This window comes from Chiloscyllium plagiosum, chromosome 10 (assembly GCF_004010195.1).
Source record: "Chiloscyllium plagiosum isolate BGI_BamShark_2017 chromosome 10, ASM401019v2, whole genome shotgun sequence".
Taxonomy (NCBI): domain Eukaryota; kingdom Metazoa; phylum Chordata; class Chondrichthyes; order Orectolobiformes; family Hemiscylliidae; genus Chiloscyllium; species Chiloscyllium plagiosum.
In genome coordinates this window covers 68,048,911-68,067,665 of record NC_057719.1, presented here as the reverse complement: position 1 = coordinate 68,067,665, position 18,755 = coordinate 68,048,911, and the positions used below count along the sequence as shown (strand labels likewise).

The window sequence follows — 18,755 nt, the reverse complement described above, 5'->3', positions numbered from 1 at the left end:
AGATGAGAGGGGAAGGATTTAAAAGCAAGCTGAGGTGTAACTTTTTCATGAAGAGCATGTATTGAATGAGCTGCCAGAGGAAGTGGTGTAGGTGGGTACAATTACAACATTTAAAGGCATCTGGATGTAAATATGATTAAGAAGGGTTCAGAGGGATATGGACCAAATGCTGGCAAATGGGACTATGTCAGATTGGAATGTCTGGTCAGCATAGAACATAGAATAATACAGCACAGAACAGGCCCTTTGGCCCACGATGTTGAGCCGAACATTTGTCCTAGCTTAAGCACCTATCCATGTACCTATCCAATTGCCGCTTAAAGGTCACCAATGATTCTGACTCTGCCACTCCCACAGGCAGCGCATTCCATGCCCCCGCCACTCTCTGGGTAAAGAAATGATGAGCTGGTCTGTTTCTAAGATCGAGATCAATAAATTGTTGGATGCAAAGGGAACAAGGAATATATGCAAATACTCTCATCCCAAGAATTGACCTTTGCGGTATCCCTTCAAAAGGAAGTATTTTCTTCCTTGGTAAACGATCAAAACTGTACACGTTATTCCAGCTGTGGTCCTGCCAAAATGCAACGCAACATCCTTTATACTCTAACTGCTTTACAGTAAGGGTCAATGTAGTACTTAGCTTTATTATTATTTGTTGTAACTGCATGTTAATGTTTGTGAATCTTATACAAGATACCAAAATCCCCAGAATACCAACATTAGCAATCTCTTAAATAATGTTCTGCTTTTCCACTCTTCCTGCCAAAGTGAATAATTCACACTTCTTGTGTTATACTCCTTTACTGCTCTCTTGCCCAATCATTTAACCAGTCTTCATCTGTTTGCAGCATACTAACTTTATATTGCTAGGAAACTTGGATATATGTTAAGCAACCCTCAATCTCTGCCTCATGATTATTGGCTATGTCTGAGAATCTAGGTCTTGTGTTCTGGACCTCTATCAATTAAATCCTTTCACCTTCAGGTTACTTCTTAAAATATACCTCTGTGATCAAACTTCTAGTTACCTTTCCAATCATCTCATCATTTTGCCCAGTGTTCATTTTTTAAATATTCAATTATGCTTCAGTGAAATACTTTAAATTGGTTTTCTATGCTGAAGGTGCTTTACAAGTGCAAATTGTTATCCAGTCAATTAAGTCAAACCAGTGAGGTAAAAACAATGACTGCAGATGCTGGAAACCAGATTCTGGATTAGTGGTGCTGGAAGAGCACCGCAGTTCAGGCAGCATCCAAGGAGCTTTGAAATCAACGTTTCGGGCAAAAGCCCTTCGTTTATTCCTGATGAAGGGCTTTTGCCCGAAACGTCGATTTTGAAGCTCCTTGGATGCTAAGTCAAACCAGTGTCAGCATCAAATAATTGTAGTTTTGAAATAACAGGGCAATGTGCTAAATAAAGGTGCAGTTTGGCCCCATGTTGATTTTTCTCTCTCCTTTTCCTATGATCATGGGTTTTGTGAATGGGACTGTGTGGACCTGTGCCAATGAGTGACTGGGCTGTGACTGCTCAGGCTAATTGCGCATTGAACTGTTTAAGGCAACAGAGAAAGCAGATGTTGAGTTCTAGAATGAGGCAAGATACAAACTAAGCTGCATGATCCAGCAGGATAATGCTTGAATGCACCATACTAGTTTTACATCAGTGGGTTGTAGAAAGTATGGAGTAGTTTCTATGTATATTGACCATAATTTGTCTTCTAAGTCATGGATTTTTTTTTTCGCAAGAACTTAAATTTGAGCCTGTTGCCATTTATGGATTAAAATACTTAATTAGGAAATACTGCCTCCACATTCAAATATAATAGTGCCTTCAAAATAGGAAAGAAAATTGTTTACCTTCAAAAATATGCCTCACTGCAACCTGGACCATGCTATAGCCACATAGTATTCCTGCACCAAAATAAGTGGTTCAGAGGCTGTCAGCTTCTGTAACTCCTCTGATTTTATCCATTGGTGGTACCTGAGGAAGTGCTGTGCTCTGTACAGGACAAGCACTGCCAACCATTCCTACATCACCAGCTCCTCATTCTGCTGCACTTGGCTGCCTGTGAACATAGAAATAAAGAGTGACTTGCAATTATATTGAGTAAGTACCTTTTGAAAAATGTTCTTGGTACTGTGGTGAATTATGGTCACCAGTTTTCACTCAACAAAGTTGATAAATGTGGTGCTGGAAAAGCTCAGCAGGTCAGGCAGCATCTGAGAAGCAGGAGAATCAACATTTCAGGCATAAGCCCTTCATTAGGAATGTGACATTATGCCCGATATGTTGATTCTCCTGCTTCTTAGATGCTGCCCAACCTGCTGTGCTTTTCCAGCAACACACTTTTCGACTCTGATCTCCAGCATCTGCAGTCCTCACTTTCTCTTATTCAGCAAAGTTGTACAAGCATTAAAGAGATTAATGACCAAATCGTTTTTTTTGTTAGTGAAGTTAGTTGAGGAATACATTTGACCAGAACACCAAAAATCTTCTCTGCTGTTTGAATAGTGTACGATCTTTGGTTTATTATTTCATCTGAATTAGTACCTCTAACAGTCCACAACCCCTTCAATACTACACTAAAAAATCAGCATCATTTATGTGCTCAGGTCTCTGGAGTCAGCCTTGAACCCCTGATCTGACTCATTGGTGAGATTGCCGAAGCTGAGACCACCTCACATCCTTTTCTTTCTTCCTTTTTTTGTTACTGACAATCTTCAACTGTTGTGCAACTCAAAAGTATTTATTAATTTCTTTGCTTACTTAAGAAATCATTGTATGATCGGGTACCCATGATTTTTCCCTACCCAAACCTGGGCATTGAGGTCATTTATACCATCCTCTGCAGTGGCCAAAGACTGATTAGACCTGAGAGCTTTCTTATCTATTTCAGTAACTTGAGCATTTAGCTGCTTGAAAGTGGGAAATGTTTTGAGTAGTAATATTTATTCAGATTACTTATGTATGTTTTTAGGTTGAAGGTATTTAGTGTTTATTATTGAGTCAACGACCAGTTCTCTTCTCAGCCACTGGAAGAACTGTGTATGATGCCTTTTTCCTATTGAAGTACCTCAAATGGCTCATAGCAAGTTGGCAAAAAATACCTCTGCAGAGTTCAGAATGAGAACTCTCGGTTCAGATTAATTGAACTTGAGATCTTATAGATGCCCAAGGAAAATACTTTGATTGATTTAACATCGCCTAATGTTTCACCAAATGCTCGCTGTTTCTCAAAGTTGAAAAATTTCAGAAAAATGCTGTCTAGTCTTAGATGTTATCTAGTGGTGTTAAGGGATATGGGGTAAAGGTGAGTATATGATGTGGAGAACAGATAAGCCATGATCTCATTGAATAGTGGAGAAGGCTCAAGGGACTAAATGATCTACTGCTGCTATGAATTGTAGAAATCAGTTGCTTCATAATTTAGGGTGTACATTTCACAGACTTCTAATCTTCTAAATAAAAAAAAAAGTTTATCTTGCACATTATCCAAAATCCAAGTCCCCTCATTTTGGAATCTGCATGAGAAATATCTGTTTCTTTCTAGTTTGTCTTCTAATCTGTCCTCCTCTATAATTCTCATTGCAACTTGCTTACCTCTTGCCCTCTTAATAACATATTCCAAAAATTGATCATTTTTACATCTAAATCATTTTCTATTGCATTTCTGAGAACTAGGAATGGTTTTGCAGTCATTTTGATGCCACGTCAACTTTTGGGCGATGAGCTAAAATCTTTATGCCAGGTTTATTTTTGGACTGTTCTTTATTCTGAAAAGAAAATAATGGTACACAAAAATTATGCATTAGACTTTGTTTATATGGACTTTGCAGATCTCACCCTCTTATAGCTGTCTTTTAGGGATTTTCACAGATCACCTCTGTCAATATTCAACACAGGAAGGTTTTTCTACCCCCGAGGGTCATTCAATTTTTCTACATTACAATATAATTGGGATCCAACATTTATCATGCAGAATGATCCTTGTCAATGTGCTTTTTTTTTAAAGTTGTCTCGTAATTCGTCTATTCACAAGTTGGAGAACCCATTATTTTTATTATTTGGACACTTGGGCAGACTGAATATTGTAACTTGCCTGAATTGGCATGATTATCTGCCACAGCTTCAAAAATACCAAAGACAAATGCAGGAAGATGTAAACATGTGTTACTCAGCCAAATATATCCCTCTAATTGTGTTGCGTTCCATAGGATAACCTCTTGTCGAAAGCGCAGGTTGTTCACAATTAGAATGCAACTTTGCTGACCTCTAAGATTCCCATTTGGCACCCAATGAGCTCATTCTTATTCGAGTGGCACATTTCAGTGCAGCTCTTGATTATCTTCAAGCCAATCCTGAAGGAAAGATATTGTGTTTCTGTCTTCTGCCGCCTCAGGATGATGTATACATACATTATTTCCTTGGGGATAAATCTGATGATCATCTAACTTAGCTAGCCAATTTATTTTATTTGTTTTAAAATACTAGCTACCATCAGCTTAACTATTAGAAAACTGTTTGGGCCTGGGCCATCTTTTGTTTAAAATTAGCAAGATCTCTTTTTTAGCTATTTAATTCCAAGCTCATTGTCTGCTAATGGGACTTCCCATGATTGTGGTAGCACTGTTTAGAGAAGTAATCCCTCTTGCATTCACTGTTGCTCAAGCACTCTCACAATATATTGTAGTGCAAAGAACTAGCCTTATCAATCCAGGAATAACGATAATCTTGTCATCAATTTTAAGGGGCATTGTTTTATTTTAGCCTATTACCTGGGTGATAGACAGTAGTCTTGGTGTGAAAGGTAACCATAGATTTATTGAAAGTCTACTCATTCATTGTGCTGTAATTCAGCAGGAGCAGAGAAATCAAGGTGTTCAAATGCAAAACTCGCTAAAAGTTAGTGGATAAAACCGTTTTTTGGTTTAATTAACAGTAATTTAACAGGCTGGTGAAGTGTTGACGTTTGTTTCCCCCCCCCCCCCCCCAAACACCCTCCAAAAAGGCCTAGAATACCATAGGGTAGAAGCTGTATATAAGTTTTAGTTCGATGCAATTTGGAGTACTCTTTCTCAAAAAGCTGTTGCAGTTGATTAGTTGGAGATTGCAAAATTGAGATTGACATATATTTGTTAGACAAGAATCTCTCACAACATAGAACTAAGGTGGGTAAGATCAAGGTCAGCCATGATCTAACTGAAAGTTGGTAGAGACTCTGTGCTGAAAGGCCTGATTCTTTATATTGTTGATTAAGAAACAATTATCTCACTCAGGGTTCAATTTATATTTGTTTGAAGAATTGGTTTGAGATATCTTAGAGAATTTGTTTTGCGATAACTAGCATTGTAAATTTAAATTGTTGAGCATAAATGTTTTTATGAAATAATGAGCTATTTTACTATGCAAAATATTCAAAGCTATCATTGTCCAGCTGAATGAGGAATTATCTTTTATTTTTAAAAAATTGTAAAAGGGTTGCAGTGTATTGGAAGTACAAGCGCAGTACAAATGATAAAGTGTGGCTTCAAATTAATGCTTGCAAAGTGTGTCAAGCCAGGCTCCAGGAAGTGAGTGAATGATGTCTGACTTGTCATCTTGATAGAACTCCAAGATCACTTCTCTGTGGATTTCTTGCTGCTAAATTACAATGTATGACTACATTATGGACCCTGGGTGGCTCAGTTGATGTATCCAAAGGGCTGCTCCAGTCTCCTCACTTCCTTGTGAGGTATTTCATGTTATCCATAGCAATGCTTTAATCCTTCTTTAATTCTGACAACACAGATGCTGGGGGCAGTGAAGGCTGCAGATTGCCTCTGGAGTACTTGGTAGCACTTTTCAATGCAGGCATTTTAAAATGTGTGATGGAGGACAGTTCAGTGTATTCAAGACTTAACTTCCTAAAGTTTTCCTTTTTTGCTCCTTTGTGTAAACAGATCTGCATATCCTGTTTTTGAATTTATCTGGCACTTTTTAACTGCCTGTGAGGACACCGGGCAGGTCCCAGATGTCGGGGAAAAAGGTTGTAAACGTGCAAGACACCGTCTGATTATGTAGATATCATCTTGCAGTGGCCTTGAAATGGCCTTCCAGTTCAAGCCCTAAAAATAAACACCTATTAATCACCTAATGGTAACATTCCTTGACCACTGCTTTGAGTGTGGAGACCCAAACACAGCTTCTTACAATAGCTGATCTCACGTATTCTGTCACCCAGGATAAGAAACAGTGTGCCTGGCATTTTTTTTAATATAAAGAGACCAGCTTTAACTGGTTGTTTTCAGCAATCTCAAACTGGCCCCATTACTGATATATGACCCAAAGTCCTGGATATCATACAATACAAGCTTTGTCCTCAGTCTATGGGGAGAAAATGGCAAGAAAAGTGCTTTGTGCTATCCAAACTTTGCTGTAAAGTTCTAAAAGAACTCAAATCCGTGTTTGTCATGTGTAAGAGGGGAACAGTTTGTGTTGTTTTCTAACAAGCACAAAAACCATAGTTGATCTTAAAAATAAATAATCTGTATGTTTGGCAAACATGCTTTGCTTTATTTTTCCTGAAGTATATTTGTGATAGGTTTCTTTTTTTTTCCTTTATTTATAAAAGGCATGTTTGACTTGGGTGGTATTTCAATACCATTTTTCTTGTGTTGATGATATTGTCATTTGTGATTCTGTGCGTAATGTGCAGTTTATACTGAATTTTCAGTATTGATGGTAAACCCACTAAAAATCTCAATTATTAAAAATCTACAAATAATTTTAAAGATTGAAACAGCATATTCCTAGTCTGTCAATTGAGTGTTAATCAAATGAGGGAAAATTCTTTTTGGTAATACTGGGAAGCTGGTGACAATGAATTTTGACAATGCTACAGTGTTGAGAGGAATGCATTTTGGTAGGGCTACAGTGTTAATATTTTATCCCATGCTGTGTTCCTTTATGACAACTGTATGGCATTATTTCTTGGAACTGTTTATATCTAAGTTGCTATTCTGCATAGTGTTATTGAGAAGCCAGAAAGAAAAGTCACCTGGATCATTCATGCATGACATCTACCCAATTATAAAGATACTGAAAGATTAAATAAGATTTTCAGTTTGCCCTTTCCACCAGAGTAAAGTGTGTAGCTCACTGAAATCTGAAGGGGCAAAGATAATAATTAACATTTAGAGGATTAAAAGAATTAAAATAATTTTCAAATATTTATGGCAAACTCCCCTGGCATTTATTAACAATTATGGTAGTTCTGGGTGCCATTGTAGTTCAATGATATTTTGTTCTTCTATTTGCTCACTCTAAATTGAAGAAAAACTTACTAGTTTTTCTTGAAGAGTTCCCCTTTAAAGCAGCTAAGGAAATGTTTGTAGAATATTTTATTGTATTTCTTGTCCTTGTAAAATGTGGTTTGTCGGTGCTTTTGTCTGTCAGTTTATAGATTGGAACAAGCCACGTTCCACATTCCATATTTAAATACATACTGGATCCATGTGAGGACTGCACAAATTATGAACAGACCAAACAAAATTCCATCTTGATTACATTGCACTTCAGCATGTAAATTGTCCAGACATTCTCCATTTAAAGAAGGACATAAATAATGCTACTGAAAAATCTTTTGGAGTGTGCTGCAGATACCAACTTCTGAGATTTATCTTCGATCTTATATGAAACAGTACATTCATACAGCAACCTCTTTGATTTTGGAAGACTTGTACTTTATTTTCATTTTCCGTGCACTCTTAATGAAGAAAATAGCACTGAAATACACACTATGTCACATGTATTTCGAGAGAAAATAATGCACACCTCTTCTTACTGTCCAGGTTTTATGTAGTTAAAGTTCATGCTTGATTTTTAATGCAGGGCTTGTTGCTAGTCTCCAAATTGGAGTAATGTTCTGGCAATGAGCCCTGTTCAGAAAATAGTCAGAATTACTTATCTAGTTATGCCCCAGCTGCTGCAAAGCTTTTTTCAAAAAGCTTAATGGAAATTTCCCTACCTCTTTGAAAAGCTGTTTAACGCCAAGTTTGATTTTAAGTTCATTTTAATCATGTGTACTCTTTGAAATTACTTACCAAAATATTTATCAGAAGTCCTCACCCTTTCTATTGTTTCATTTCAATAGGAAACCTCTGTAAAGATTCAAGAGTTTTTTTTAAGTTTTAGAAGGTGCTAGAGTTGAATTCTTGAGGCTTTTTTCCAAACAATTAATGAATGCTCCTGATTTGCAATTGTATGTTTTAGAAAATATACAGGACCCATTTCACCCGTTATTGAAGATCAATTTATTTTTGACAAGATTATCAGTTGTGTAGATCTAGTGTATAAGTATTTGGAACATGCCATAACACATCTCAGTTGCCTTTAAAAAATTAATTGGAATATGCATTTGAACATGTAGAAAGCAAGTTATCAATAGAAAGTAAGGTTAATAGAACCAGTCAGATAGATAAATGAAAAAGTCAAGAGGAGATTTTAGAATTTTTTTTTAAATATGTAGCTTGTGAAGGAGCAGACAGGAAACTATGTCTTCGAGTTATGAAATTAGTTGGCCTATTGCTTCAACTTCACGATGAGAATGAGAAGAGAGAGTAGAAGAAATCCCTTTACCTGGAAAATAGTTATAACACTTTATCATTGTGAGCAGTTGAAACAAGCACTATTCAAACAGTTGCTGCTCTCATCTTTAAAAAAGGAAAGGAAGATAAAAGGAAGTGAAATAAAGCAGAATAATGGGATTATTTTTTAAATACTCTACAAACTCAAACAGTAAGTTGAATGGCCTCTTATTCACTCGTCTTTGTAAAGACAAAAGTTATATTGCTGTTTGTACAGCTGTCTAAATCAGTAGTGAAAGAATTAGTTTACTAAAGTGCAAATATAGACAAACATGATATTGTTCAGTTTGGCTTACCAAAGTGTTTTAAAATTATGCTTGCTGAGTTCCAAATGTTTGGACCTTAGTTGAACCTCAAATAAGTTGAAATTGTGAGAAATGAATAAAATAAATATGCAACCCAAAAAATTGGGTAAACACTGTTCAGAATATAGATTAATATAATACAAATAAGTTAATGTTAAAAATAAGTACAAATTGTAAACTCACACATTGTAGATGATCAATTTGGAACCTTTGACTCAAACCTACCGATCCAATTTTATTCAAATAGGTTATGTACATAAATGTTCTATTAATAACTTCCATAATTGTATTTTCTGAATTGAATATCAATAATTACAACACTTGTGAGAATAAAAAACGCCAAGCAATAATGCAGATTAGGAAGAAATTAAGACAAATTAAGGAACAGGTCACCATCATACTCCTTGTAGCAACATACAATAATAAGAAATTGATGTACAAGTTTATAACGATCCATACCTGAGGCAAGGTTCAGGCAAGCAACAATATTGTTTAAATGCCATATAAAAGTACAAGAGAAAGGCTGGGAAAAAAATTTGAGAAGTCTGCATAATACATCGGGGCATAATTGGTAAGAATGGTTTAGATCACTAGACTAAGTTGTGGAATATACATTAACATGTCTTGGATGTGTTTCTTAGGGCTCTGAATTGTAATTACTATTTTTATATCATAAAGCCATTTCTCTCAATTTAACAAATACTTGACCTTGATGACAAAAGATCACAAAATAATATGCAGCAAGTCACACTGTAGACTTATTGTGTACAGTTAAACCTGTATGACTCCGTAATTTGTATTTCATGTATATAATTGGTAAAATGGTGAGATCCTGGAGAACGTTTTTTAAATAAGTTTTTTTCCCTAGAACTTTAATGGTAATGAATTGCAATTTCATTTTAGTTGCAGGCCAGTTAAGTTTGTCAGGTTGGAGAAAACCCATGAGGGACATCGAACAAAAAAATGGTAGAGGAAAAGGTTTTGTGTTGAGTAATGTTTCAACACACAGTAGAGATTCAATTAACTTTCAATTTCTGGGCCCTGACATAACTTTAAACAATTGTACTTTAGGCCAAGACTAGCAGTCATTTGGCACACAAATAAAATACAACAATTTCAGGGTGTGCCTTCATAATCATTATTTAAAGGTTTTAATTGTTTTTTATTGTTTTATTGATAAAAGGCAACATTAAGTTAGGTAATATAAGCGAAAACATCCTTTTTTGGGTTGTTTTTTCATTCTCTTGTATTGTGAGTATGTTAAAAGTGGTTCCCTGATCTTTTTTGGCAGTTTTCCATCATGCTGATTGAATTTGCAACTAGTTTTGCTTCCAAGAAAATTATTTTCTCCTTAAATGGGAAAGATGTCCTATAAACCAAAGAGCTGAAAAATGTTGCATTTTCAATATTAATATGTTACAGTAATATCATTCTTCATTGATCACACTTTAAAAAGAAATCCACAGCAAAGTGCTTTCCATCTTGTATCGCAGATGGAGTTCCTTAGTTGCTGTTAATTTGACTTACGTTTTATTTGCACCACGTCACTCTGTCAGAAATAGGATGAGGTTTGCAACATAGCAGTAAGAAAGTCGAAGTTGGCATTCTGTTATCTGAGGTACAATTCCTCAAAAACGTGCATCTCCTGAAATCAATTATGGATTTGTTACTGTTGGATGCTCTGTGATCACTTGGATGCAAATGCTGGTTTTCTTCATCTTTATTTACTTTTAAAAATAATATTTACCTATGATTTATATGTATTATATACAGAGTGTAATATCTGAAGGATAGAGTATTTACTTCTAAAAATTTTTAAATAATGAATATGATTAACTTATAATACACATGTTAGTTTCATATTAATAATCTTTTGAATAGAATATATCAGTAATTATATGTATTATCCACAATCTATGTTCTACAATTGCAGAATAATCAGTAACCCCAGTAAGTCCTTATCCTTCACTGAAGCTGTTGCATTATATTGCATAAATATGTGTTTTCCCATCCATGCCATAATGCATTTGATCAGCTTGTGTTGTGGTGTTATCTTTTTTCATAACACAACACTACAAAAGTTGGATGTGAGCTGAATAGTTTTGGTGTTGGGCCATCCTCCTGATATTTGAAGAAGTTATGAAAACTTGGCAGTTTTAATTGAAATCTTTCTCTGTAATGCTGAAAATCCAGCAACTTGTTTGGATGCTTGCGGTGAGAAAAAACTAAGATTCTGATGTTCAGACCTAGTGGTGACACATTCTGATTGATAGTGATTATATCTTTATGAACTCTGGCTGAAGGTCCTAACTTCCTGATGGGTCAACTATTCCACAGGGCTACTTCCTGAGATTGCCTGTTGGGCTCAGCATATCCATTTAAAGGTTACACATAGCGCAGATCCAGAATTTTGAACTGCCTTTTTTCTAGCACTATGCATTAGAACAATCGATTGTACTATTTTTTTTAAAGTGTTATTGCAACTTATAGTTAAGTATTTACAGTACAACTTAAAATTGTTAAATGTTGAAATATCATTTGCGTTGTCCTCATTTTAAAACCTTCAGTTATAAAATATGTTAGCATATTTTTACATCCTTTGTGCTAAAATATATTTATTTTATGTACTGAAGTGTGTTTTTTACACTTTTTTGAAAACTTTCTCATCCCGTGAATGCATTACATACCCTCAACTGTGAGTAACTCGTTTTGCAATGCCCCAATTCCTTATTGGAGTGCATAGTAAGCATACTATCTTTTTTTTCCATCCCCCTTCATGTGGGCCAAGCTACCTCAAAGCAATTGTAGTTTGCAACCCAAACAAATCCCATGATTTTAATTATTATCATTTGACATGGTCTTCCAATAGTTGTGAAATGACAGTCCCTCGGAGCCAGATTACTATATTTTGAGGCAAAGAGCACACAGGGACTATTTATTTTCTTGGTGTACTAACTGCATTAGAGAAAGTGTGAAATAGTTTCCAAGAAATTCAACCCAACTAGCAATAAAAAAATTGCAATATTTCACAGGAATTGAAACATTGCAGTTAGTATGACTTCAAATTAGCATAATCTGACATATATTTCTTATCAACTAGTATCTTACACTGAGTGAAGCAGAGGTTTCCATTGTTGGGCTTGAGTGAGCTAACTAGCGTAATGGATACTTTAAAATCTCATGCAGTTGAAGGAGGTGGGACCTTTGATATAATATGACATTTTTATGTATTGCTTGGTATATCACTGATGCTGGCTGGCTGTGGTTGTCTGCTAGTAGTGGATGATGAACCATGCTGCCTGGTGGAACCCTGGGCAATGTTGGTCTTTGTTGCTTCCACTTGGAACCTCTTTCGGTGTCGCTCTGGTATGGTTAATTTGCGATGCTGGATTACTCCAAACTGCACCTGTTTTGCAAATAAATCCAACAATATTTTTAAAATGGCTAAGAATCTATGCCCTATTGCTTAATCCAAATTCTGTCTGGTCTTGATGAAAACTCTTTATCTGTTTTACTGAGTGAAACCAGAAATTGAATTTTAAGTGCTTATGTTGATCCTGCATTCAGTTAATCAATGCTTTATTCTCGAGTCATAAAGATGTACAGCACAGAAACAGACTCTTCGGTCCAACTTGTCCATGCTGACCAGATATCCCAACCCAATCTAGTCCCACCTGCCAGCACCCGGTCCATATCCCTCCAACTCCTTCCGATTCATTTACCCATCCAGGTGCTTTTTAAATGTCTAGAAGGTCCGTGTCAGAAAAATAAGCACCAACATTGCTGTGAGTTCCACTCAGCAGCATTGGTTGGCCAGATCCGGCTGGCATTATTTATCCAGGCATTGTTACTGATTAGCAATCTTACCAGATGTATCAGTAGGTTTTCATTTGTTATTACAAAATTATGATCTTCAACATCCAAATTTTATGTGAAAAAAAGTTGAACTTAATTAAGGCAGCCAAATTATACGGCATTGCAGTGTGTTCTTGGTGCGATTTTTAAAAGATATGTTTTGCATCTAATTTTCAGATTTGGACCTGGATTAGTGATCTACTGGTGTGGATTTATTGAGGAGTTGGACTGTCACCGTAACCGTGGAATCATACTCAAAGATTGTTTCCCCGAAGACATTGTAACCTTGCACAGCACCATGGCCAATACTGAATGCGGAAGGGATAGGTGAATCCGGAAGTGATTTTTCCTTTCTGCATTGAGAACTACTGACAAAATCTTGACTGAACTTTTGTTGAACTCCTGCTGCCCTGGGTCACCGTAATACCTCTTTAGAAAAACACATTCAGGGTTTCTGCTTTATTTCAGCAACACGCTTCTGTGAGCAGCCAAGAACTTAAAGACATGCACCACTCATTATCAGTATGCCCGTCTGTGTCAATACTTTGTAGATAGTCTTAATCTTTCCAACTTCCGAATTCTTTTCTCCAATCTGAAGGGTGAAAATTCAAATGCCAGAAGGCACTATTCGAAGTTTGTTTAATTTATTGAAACATTAATTGTTAAGGTTTATTACTGTGCTGTGAATTTATAGGAGGGCTGTTTTTATGATATGTTAAACAATTGTAAGATGGTTTAAAATGTTTTAATTTCATCCAAATTGGTTTACAAAGGGTATTATGTTATATCATTGCAAAATTGTCATAATTCATCAAATTAGCAGTCTGAATGCATAATGTGTTAAAACAGAAGGAATGAATTCCTGGCAGTTAGATTCTTCAAACATGATTTCCAGTTCATAGCCAAGAACATAACTTTGTTTTCTGAGCACTCACATGTACAAGATTTTGGGTTCACCCTCAATAACATAAAAGCTTGACAATAAATGTATTTAAAGTAGTTTTAATTGTATCTAATTGCTGCATACATCCAGCAAAGGTTTCTTAAATTTCAGAGTGCTTAGTTGAGTATGTTGTCTGCACCTGATATTGAGCTGATATGCATTGTCTACACAAAGATCCAGGTTTGGAATTGCTGAAAGAAATGTCAAATCTGATAAGCAGTGTATAACTGGTTCTGCAACTGCTGTGATCAGATGCACATATTGTTCTCCAATCTATATATATAACTATGGTTTTAATCTTCCACAATTTAATGCACATGTCCATGTATCAGTTGTGTTTTTTTGAGGGGATATGTCACATTAATTTTAACAGCAATCTGATTTTAAATTTTCCAGATTTTTCTCAAAGCATTATTTTGTAATCCTGCATGCATATCTTTCTTTCATTCAGCCCAGCTACTGTGCAGGCAAGCCAGCATATATCAGTGCTGATCCCCAGTTTGTATAATGGGGAGGGCTTGTGGCAGAAAGAGTTTCCTGCTATAAAATCATGTGTCAAGTCAATCAAATTATAGTCTATTTCAAGGTGATCCACTGGTTTTTGGTGGCCCCATGTAGTACACAAAAAGCTAAAAGAGAAGCAATTCTTTCTTTAAATGTTAAAGAAAGAAGTTATGTAACCTGTTCTGCAATCCGCCTGACAGTAAGCCTCAGTGCCTTGATTACTAGTGATCAAAGGGAGGTTAGATTATTTTACTGAGAAACAGATTCAAGCTATTTGTGTTCTGCAACAATGGCAGCAGCCATTGAATTTAACAGTAGAGACTGAATTTCAAAAATTCCAGAAATATTTAGAATGTCAAGTTGTAAGCAATTGTGCTTTAAATTATTCATTTGGTTCTAGCATTAAAAAAAGTTGGGTTCTGAAGAACTACTAATCACATGTCTACAATCTGAATGCAGTACTAATATGCTTCAAGTCGGCATGGAGAAGAGGGCGGAGATTCATAAGATCTGGTTACAGGCTTCCTTACAAGTCGATGAATATTGTAGTTTTTTTGTGGTCAACAGAGAGAAGAGGCTACTTGACTTTGCTAACTACCACAATTGCATATCTCTAGTCAAATAAATGCATCCACAACCATCTAAAGATTCTGGGATATTTGTATTGGCATGGCCAGAGTAGAAGAATTTTTCAGGCAGATTTGCTGCTGGTAGTGAATTTAGGAAATTCTGCAAAATCTAAGGGAAGTACTTAGAGGTGGTGGTCACTCAAAGTTACAACTGGGGCGAAACCAGGGAACATGAGCACATTGAAAGTTGGGAGACTGTTTCCTAAAGGGACTGTAAATCTTTGGGGAATATGATGTGTTATCAGTAGAAAGGTGAAAGGTTTATTTCTGTAATTTAATGGATGTTAGCTTTTTTAAAAAGTGTTTAGGGAATAGTGATTTGAATTATTTGAAACAATAAAAATCTTATCATTAAATCCTGTGTCATATTTTTCATCTCTTAACTAGAATTTTGATTTTTTTTTTTAAGTTACAGTCCCTACAGAGATTGTAACATTGAACTTGCTGTGGGGTTTTCATTTGTGCTTGCAATGTAGCAGCATCAGGAGATGTACAACATTGGTACAAGTTGTTCTGCTATAAATGCGTGTTTTGTCAGAAAGAATTGGCTATAACATGATTGGAAAATTGTGGAAGTTGTTTGGATAACATGAACTTTCTACTGAATGGGTACCGTGATCTTCTACAGCACGACTTTCTATTGCGGTTTTCCATAACACGGTTTTCTAGAGCATGAAGTTACAGAGGAACACAATTGTTGCATTATAACAGAACAATCTGTATAGTCGTCGTGTTACCTTTGTTCTCTTTGCCCCACACCAAGTAAAATCAATCTTCTCAACACAGCTGCAAAGCTCAAAGTGGAAGAAATTAAACTTAAACTTGCTTTGTTCTACAATATTGTGGCTTTTTGAGGTAAATATCATAATCCTTACTGCTTTTTAGTACTTGATTCTGAGATGAGCAGGTTTGTTTTTGTAAATATATTTATTAGCAAATTCTTTTAACTTTACAAACATATAAAATTGTTGAAAAAACAATCAATAACAAATATCAATATAATAAAAAGAAAAAACACAAATTACAATACAACTATTATCTACTAACTACTAACCTACCCTATAATTCAAAGCAAACCCTAACACTGTGCAAAGCAACACCAAAAAAGAAAGAAAAGCAAAAACAAAAAACCCACAAAATACAGAACAGCTATGCTCGGCACAAAGCTCCCAAACAAAGGAACGGGAGCATTGTTTATATACCCGTATTAACTTGGGAGACCCCTCCAGGGCTTGACAATTAAACAAACGCCCTAGTTAAAATAACTGACAAATCTATATCCAAATAACTCAAGTAGGGCTGCCATATCTTATAAAAATTGTCTGTTGTGTGGTGCACTATGTTTGTAAAAAAATAAGTCCAAAGGAATGTGCTCCATAATTAATTTCTGCCATCCCAGCAAGCGCGGTGGGTTCTCAGACACACAATTCATCAGAATATTCTTCTGTGCACGGTATGCAAGAATATTAAAAAGTTTCTTCCCATGCCCGTCTAAAGATGGTAAATTCGGTAAACCTAAGAGGAGAGAGATCGGGTCTACTTTGACTTCAGTCCTCAATACCCTCCCTATCTCTCCTGCCACAGCGCTCCAATAAACACAGAGCCTGCGGCATGTCCAGAAGCAATGGGTAAGAGTACCTGTATTGATTTTACATTTGGGGCACGCTGGAGATGCCCTATTTCTAAACTTTGCCAGACAGTGTGGTGCCAGATGAGCCCTGTGCAGAAGTTTTAACTACGCAGCACATGGCCTATTACAGATTGAGATCTTTTGAGTATTCTCCCATACGTTCTCCCATGTTTCAGAAGAGATCTCCACTAAGATGAGCAGTCTTAAATGACTCACTCCAGTTTCTTGCCAGCTGGTGATAGTGACAGCTTTTCTTTCAACACTGTAAGCACTTTTATAGATGCTGTGTTCTATTAGGATCCAACATCTCAGATTTGCCCAATTGTTGTCTGCTCTGCCTTTCTACTTATCTGTAAAGCTGCTTTATAAATAGAATTAAGTGCAAGTCCCACATATTACAAATAATGCACTTCAATATTTTGTACTTTGAGACAAAGCTAAACGTAGATTTGTGCTTTAGTAAGTCATGACTATTTTATGCGAAAGTGATGTTTATTGAGAATTGAGAGCTTATTGGTAGTAAAACTAAAACTTTAAAAAAAAAAGTCCCCCAATCGTATAAACATAAGAGAGTTCTTCTGAAAGCCAATGAATTGCCTTTGCCTTAGATGGTTGTATTAAGTCTAAATGTAGTTTAAACCACATCATATTATTGGGAAAGTGTTGGGATTGCTAATAGAACAGACAGCATGTCATAAGACACAAATGTGCATAAAGAAGGATTTTCCATTCTCCAAACTGGAGAAATATATGTCTGTTCATTGAATAAACTTGATAATTTTGTGGCTGCTACTTCTGAAAACTAGCTCACAAAGGGGTGAGAAACTGATGGTCATGCTTTCTTTCAATCTCGACTATCTACTGTAAAAGAATGACATTTCAGAAGAACGATTTTGATTAATGCTGTTTTTTTTAACCTGACAGTTCAAAGTTTTGAAAATTTTTAACTTACTGCACCTTTTTAATTAAATCACATAGCACTTACTTTGAAAGCTTTTAACTGTCAAAACTTTATTTTTCTGTGTTTTTGATTGTGGTAAATGAGGGGAACAAACTTACTAAAGCAAGGATCGATGCACTTTTTAAAAGCAAGTAACTTGACACTCATTGTAAGTGCTTTTACAACAGCTACCTGTTCAAGCAGCAGCAGAAGTTTGGTTATGGATGAGCTGGAGCCAGAGTGCAATGCAAAAGTCAAGAATTAGAATGAAGCGTCACTGATTGATTTGTGGATTAGTGACCAGTTATTGATGACAAAGGCCTCTGACCTGTGTGATTGTCTCCCATGTAGCTCTATAGTTGGGGATGTGAATGTTTGGGAGAAGCCATTGGATCTCTAAAAGGATGGAAGCTGTATTCTCTGCAGTCTAAGCCACCTTAAACCTGAAAAAAGCCAGTTTATTTTTCACTCCATAAGTTATGTCTCTTACCCAGTCAGTCAGATAAAAACTACTTTTTATCAACTATATGGGGAAAGAGAATCCAAGAATAGCATGTCCTGATGAACCAAAAGGATCATTTTCAGTGAACCCTGTGAACACCATTGAACTGCCTTCCCAGTCTTTTTTACTATCCATAAAACTCTTGCTTTTGTTTTCCTGTATGTATGTGTTTGTAGGGGTAGTTGATAAGGGGTTAGGAATTTAATTAGTGGAGTGATACATTGACTGTTCATAATTGTTTATCTGTAGCTAGAATGTAATTATTTGTGATAGCATTTCTTGTTATGCATACAAACCTCGTCTATGCTTTCTGTCAACATTCATCTAAAAAACAAGTCAATTGGAGAATTTTGGGTACTTTTATAAAATCTTTAAGTTTTGTGATGACTCCAGTACCAGAGAAGCTTGCATTCCCCAGTTCGGGATTATTTTGAAACTGAGGCAAGAAGGGTCTGCAATGTGCACCTAACTCAGGTGAAGGAGAACACCAAGTTCTGTACTACATTTAAATGTGGCATTGGAAATGACATAGGATTTCCTACAGGTGGTAGAGTTATCTATGGGAATCTTAGGAACTTCCAACATCCAGGTTGATTGAATTGACTGGTAAACTGGAAGTAGCATTCCTTAGCAAAGCTAGGAAAGCAGAGGTAGTTGAGACAAAAGCAAAAACTGCTGGAGAAACTCAGCAGGTCTGGCAGAGTTTGTGGAGAGGAAGCAGAGTTAATGTTTTGGACTCAGTGATCCTTTTTCAGAAGAAGGGTGACTGAATCCAAAACTTTAACTCTGCTTTCTGTATGTAGACACTGACAGACCTGC

At 36.1% G+C, this 18,755-nt stretch overlaps 1 protein-coding gene across 1 annotated transcript in view; it reads left to right on the top strand.

Annotated features, from left to right (window-relative positions):
• The window catches only part of cdin1 (CDAN1 interacting nuclease 1), a 161,598-nt gene extending 146,421 nt beyond the window's left edge, over window positions 1–15,177 (top strand). The window contains exon 10 of the mRNA XM_043698013.1: window positions 12,966–15,177. Coding sequence (XP_043553948.1) covers window positions 12,966–12,982 — 17 coding nt within the window. The 3' untranslated portion in view covers window positions 12,983–15,177. The remainder of the gene's footprint in view (window positions 1–12,965) is intronic.
• Window positions 15,178–18,755: the final 3,578 nt, after the last annotated feature.